At 39.7% G+C, this 6079-nt stretch overlaps 1 protein-coding gene across 1 annotated transcript in view; it reads left to right on the forward strand.

Moving 5' to 3' along the window:
- CWC27 (CWC27 spliceosome associated cyclophilin) overlaps positions 1 to 5760 on the forward strand; it is a 270179-nt gene extending 264419 nt beyond the window's left edge. The window contains exon 14 of the mRNA XM_036742097.1: positions 5210 to 5760. Coding sequence (XP_036597992.1) covers positions 5210 to 5372 — 163 coding nt within the window. The 3' untranslated portion in view covers positions 5373 to 5760. The remainder of the gene's footprint in view (positions 1 to 5209) is intronic.
- Positions 5761 to 6079: the final 319 nt, after the last annotated feature.

Here is a 6079-nt window from a genome sequence, read left to right on the forward strand (position 1 = left end):
AGATGTTTCAAAGCTCTTATTTCTCTTATCTTGCCTTAGCAGAGATTATAAGTCGCTGTGGCAGAAAAAATTCATCCATCTCTGTGTGGGTGATACTGGTGATAAGCCTATCTAAAAATGGCTAGGCTATGTTCAAGGAGTAGATGAAATGCCTTCAAAAAGTTTACAATCAGGAAAAGGCAAAAACTAGCAGACATGAAACAGAAAACAATTAAACATTATGCTGATTTTGGCTACAAGTACAATAATGATTCCAAGAAAAGCGGGATCAGTGTGGGCCAAGAGAAATAAAATCTGAGTTAGTCTTTTGAGTGAATGGAACTCTGCTAAATGGTAAGAATATTAGTGAATGGTACTACCATTAGAACTGTTTTTAATAACTTAATGAGATTTGTTTTGATATAGAGCAAGTCTAAGAAAGAACCCATAGTCTTACAACTTACCTTCCTCTGTCAGATATTTTCCCCTTTCTTTTTGAAGTGTTACAATGTTAAAAGACTGAAGTGTTACAATGTGAAAAGATGCCTCTACTCCATTGCCTCATAGGATTATGTCGACTTGGAACTTTTGCTAGTCAGAGGCGGTGCTGACAGCGTGCCAATTCTGACAGGTCCTTCCAAGCTAGGCAGGCTCAGAAGACAGACTCAGAGTCTAAACGCCAGCCTAGCCATTTTTAGATAGGCTCATCATAAGGATTGACCACACAGAGATGATTTTTTTTTCTGTCACTGACTTTTAAAGGTAGTCTCAGCTGAGGAAGTAAAATGAGAGAAATAAGAGCCTTGAAATATTTTAAAGGTAATACATGTATTCCTCTCCACTCTTTCCCATTAATACTAATCTTCCTATCCCAATCTATTTCACAACCCTTGTGGGAGACCTCAAAAATTAGATAAGACTATTTGATGAGATTATTCAAAACCCTGTGGTACTTGGAAAAGTGATGCCTTGCTTATGAATCCATTTCTGAGACTTTGGGCAATCTTGAAGTTTTCAGTCCCCATCATTCACCCTAGCAAAGAGTCTTTGGGAATCTGGAGCACTCTTTGGAGTTGTGATATACTCACCTCTGAGTAGAAGTTTGAGATTATGAAGATTATAGGAGATAGGGTCTAGATCCATTATGTGAGTCCATCTCTTCCTGAGCTTGAGTCCAGTTTTCTGCTCTCTGCCATGCTGTTTCTCTGAGCATTTGAGACTATGATACCCATTTTTATTGTGCTCAGTTTGAAAGATACATGCAAGTTCTTTTGTCTTTGGTAAAAAAAAAAAAAAAGTCACTTGTTAAATGAACTATTCACTGTTAGAAGTAGTCCTTAATATTTTCAGATATAAAAGATTGATTTGTATCCCTGGGTCTCAGAAGGGTTAATTGCTATCATTGGACTAAATTTTAGATCAGCCATCTCAAGCCCCATATGGGTAGCATTGGGTTATTGGTACATACAAGACTGTAAACTACCAGACCTTTATGTATGAGAACAAGTCTCTGTAGCCAGTCTGCATGTGTATTCTCCTAGGAGATTGTAAAATGTGGGCGTGCTTTCAATTCACTGTGTCTGTGATTTATAAAGGCTCACAGAGCAGGAGTTTATTATGCTGAAAATCACAAGAGCGATTTTGTTTTGGCTTTTTAAAATGAAGTGACCCAAACATGTTGAAAGATAAACATTATGAAGCCATTTTGATTATGCTTTTATTTTTATTAAGGAAAAGATTAAATATTATTGCAGAGTAACCATCCATGCTAAGCATTATAATATTAAACCTGAAGTAGTCTGTAAGCTGATAGCCCCTACTTTCCTCTGGGCTTAGGTTTGTTATTAATCAAAATGTTGGACATGTTTAGTACAGCCGTGTATGAAACAAACAGTTGAAAAAGAAGGCTACTTTAATTTAGGGGTTTGTATTTTGTACAAGTAGTATAAGAAAATCTTTTCCCCCTTGTGCACCTTGTGCTGCTGTTGGCGTTTCTAGATTTCTTGTTTTGTTCAGGAGCCAGCCAAATCCAACAAATATGAGATACTATACCATATTTCAGGGAGTGTCTTGTTTTACATTTAATTGGTACACACAACATTTTTTAACATGTCAATTCCCTGGTATAAATTAATATTATAATAAAGCTTTTTATGCTTTTGAGGGGAGTGAGGGGAGAGATTTTAAGTACTGGGGAAATTAAAAAATTAATAGGATATTGCTTATCCTTTATCCTTATGCTTTAATCACTTTAATCCCAAAAGTACCATTAAATTATACGTAGATACTGAGGAAGGTAAACATTGTAAGGTTTTCTTTATCCTGGGCAACCAGTGATACCTTTGAAAGAGGGAGATTATAGCAGCTATCTCCTTCAGAGTGGCATGATGGCTAAAACATTCTCTAAAGTTGCCACAATCTCTCAATAACACCTTGTTGTAACTGTGAGATTACTAGAGGAGCTATGGCAGATATTTTTATAAAATGTCTTAAGCATTCATTAGAGGACACCCCTGCTTCTTGGCCTGCCCCCATGCACCCTCTCTGCTTTTGTGGGCATGATTCTGCCCAGAAGGGGCTGAGCTCACCTAGGCTGAATGCAGGAGCTTACTCTGGAACTTGCCTACCAAAACACAAGGCAAGCTGAGTCAGGGAAGTAATGCTGATTTGTCATGTGGAGGTGTGGCCAAAGTGGAGGGCCAGGATAGAGAAATTATGGCTGAGTTCATGAGAGGGCTTTGAATAGGAGCTTAGTTAGGTAATAGTGGAAATTGATACCAAGAGAATCTCAGTCAGCCAAGGCCAAGACAAGAACAGGTCAAGGGCCAAGGATCTTCACTGGGTTTGCATGGAGAGGTGGAGGGTGGGGAGTGGGGGGAGGATGTAGAGGAAGAATCAACTGGACAACTGGATGCAGGAAAGTTTACAGGTGAGAACTGAGACTGATTAACTGGAAAGACAGGCTGAGACATCATTGAATTTTTGGTCACTATCCAGGAAGCTCAAGCAGTACCAAGACAGGAGCCCAGGGGAGATGGAAAGTAATACTCAGGATCCCTCTCAGAAGGAGAGGTGCTGATGGAAGACCTCCATGATGTACTGTCTTTAAAGAGTGTCTCAAGGCCTTATATGTATCCACACCCTGGGAGGAAGCAGTTTGCCATGAACTTCCTCACAAAGAAATGAATCTGAAAAACAAGTAAATCTCAACCATGAATGAATGGGTGAAAAACATCTATTCATTGCTTATCATGTACAAAGCACTGGAAATACAAATGAAAAAGCAAGAAGAAAGACTATTCTCAAGGATCTCATTCTGATACAGGAAACAGCACATAGGTGGTCTCAGCTGCATGCTAGATAAAAGGTCCTATGGTTCTTAGGGCATACTGACAAAGCAGATGCTAATGCATCTCTTTATGTCATTTCCGTAGATAAAACCATATCTATTTCTGACATTGAGCCCTTTGACAATATTCCTCAGCAATATGGCTTAGGTGAGGGCTGCATTACCTGGAGATGTGGTTGCCAGGACTCATAGTAGGCACTTAATAACTGTTGATTGAATTGAATTACCAAATCTTCACAAAGGTTGCTATGCTGGACAGTGGCTGTGGCAGCAGGGCTGGAAACAGGACTGGTGGTTGGGGGGAGGTAGAGGAAGAGCACTATCCCTGGGGCTCTTGGTCTTATCTGTCCGTCATTGGTAGTGGGGCAATATTTATTGCTGGAGGTGGTGGCTAGGGTGTCAAGACACAATAAGCATTATGACTATTTCCAAATAAAGTTGTTTTCTGTGGTGTCAGAAGTACTATCAGCAGCACAGCCTCAATGATCTCTATTCTTTGGAAAGTGAAGGGTGGGATTAATATATAATACAGTATAATATATAATTCAGACTCTGTCTGAAAAGTCACAAAGCGAGTGATGAGTGTCGTAATCTTACAGGCAGTTTTGAAAATATAAGGTTATACCACATCTATCCCAGCTTTTTGAGTCATGTAAAAGCATAGGTAAAAACCATCATTTAGGTAACTAATGAAAACATCTTAAAAGTTCTACATTTGGTCATGCTTACTTTACTGCCCTTAAATTTGGTCCCTTGGGCCGGGCATGGTGGCTCACACCTGTAATTCCTGCTCCCCAAAGAGGCTCAAAGTAACAAATCTCTTAAGTGCAGGAATTCTGACCTGCTCTGGTCTGATCAGGTAGGTGTCTGCACTGTCTAGTATCAATATGATGAGCCCCGGAGCCACCAGGCTGTCTACAGAGGAATGAACTTAACCAGGTCAGAAAATAGTGGCCAAAGCTCCTGTGCCCATCCACAGTGGGATCAGCCTATGAGTGGTCACTGCACTTCCAGCATAGGGGAGACTTAGTCTTCCCAAAAATGTATCTTTTTATTTTGATCCTTTGACTTCTCCCCTCTTATTCCCAGAGCACTGACACTTCCTAATGGGAGCGAGCTGAGCCCTTGCAGATGTTCCTGCTGCTAAGTATAGCCAGCTTATAAGTACTTCTAACTCAAGCACGTGTTGATGCCTTAAGCCAGTTAGAATTTGATAAAGTAGAAAAATATCAGGATCATTGAATTTGCTTTAATTGATGCTAAGAAGAGGAAATCATCCCAGAAAACATTGCCAGAACATCTCCTTTTACATGGGAAAAATCCATTTCCCCTTAAAAGGAAGTCATCATGAAGCCAGCGTTGCCCAGTTCTTAAATTTGGGCATCAGTTTTGAATTTTTATAGTACATTCCCTACCTCTGACCCAATTAACTATTGAAAGAGAAGGCCCTGGTGTGGACAGTCTACATGTGCCTGCTTGAATGCAGCCTTTAAAGGAAGTTCGCAAAACAGGACAATGGATGGTTTCATTTCCAGGATAGGAGGGCTTTGCTTTGCTTTGTTTTGTTTTGTTTTTCCAGCAGGAAAGGTGCCTCAAATGAAAAATAAGGCAAAGGGGGTCACTGCTCGAAATAAAAACCAGGGGAACAAGCTCCAAACATATTTTTTAAATTTAAGTGTTTTCAGAGAAGTCGGTTGCCATGTGGTATAAAGCACCAGTAAACAATAAGCCCATCTTTGTGTTCTGTGCCAGTATAGTTGCAGTGTGTTATGCCAAGGATAGTGTAGTGTAGAATTTCAGACTTCAATTCTGTCACGCCAAAATCATTGAACCGTCTCTCTCTCTCTCTCTCTCTCTCTCTCTCTCTCTCTCTCTCCCTAGGATGTCACATGTGCTTCAGTTTGAGGATAAAAGCAGAAAGGTGAAAGATGCAAGCATGCAGGATGAAGACACTTTTGAAATCTATGATCCCCGGAATCCAGTGAATAAGAGAAGAAGAGAAGAAAGCAAAAAGATCATGCGGGAGAAAAAAGAAAGAAGATAAAAAGATAGTATTGCTTACCAAAACTCACTGGAAAAGTGATGGCAGTCCAAATGGCCTTATAAAAAGCCATTGTTCCCAAAAGCATCACTCAGGGGTGTGAAAAGTATTTTATGAACCTGTTGTCTGGTTTTGAATTTAGCTTTTTTATGAATTGCGCAATGAAGTAAGTAAATGATTTGGATGATACTGAGTAGTCCAAGCTTTCCATGATGTTTTTTTCTAACTTAGCATTTTGTATGACTGATTCTGAATGAAAATAGTTTTTATTCCTGTCTGCATGTAACCACTCACACGTTGTACCAACTGAGTTTTGTCTCTTCAACCCCAAAAGTTGAAAGTTACTTAAGACATACCCACAGAAATAAAATCCAACGAGAGCCTTCCTGAATGTCTGTTGCGGCATATGCTGATTTTTGCGAGCTATTTAAAGCTAATGAGATGATTGAATGTAATGCTGTTTGGGTGTAGTTCAGCACATACATGTGGGAGCATTACTGCACCAATGAGATTCAGTAGCACTGTGTCTTAAACCCTAGAAAACAGATGTGCAGTTTGAGAAGGTCAGCACTGACTGGGTGATCAGTTGGTTCCAATTCTGTCAAAACTGTTAAAAACTCATTTGAATTTGGAGTTAAATTCCTTTCACTGTGCAAAGTGTACTTTTGTAAAAATCCTTGGAAGTAAGATAGGAGCAGCATGTTTAGGCC

Source organism: Trichosurus vulpecula, chromosome 1 (assembly GCF_011100635.1).
Source record: "Trichosurus vulpecula isolate mTriVul1 chromosome 1, mTriVul1.pri, whole genome shotgun sequence".
NCBI lineage: Eukaryota > Metazoa > Chordata > Mammalia > Diprotodontia > Phalangeridae > Trichosurus > Trichosurus vulpecula.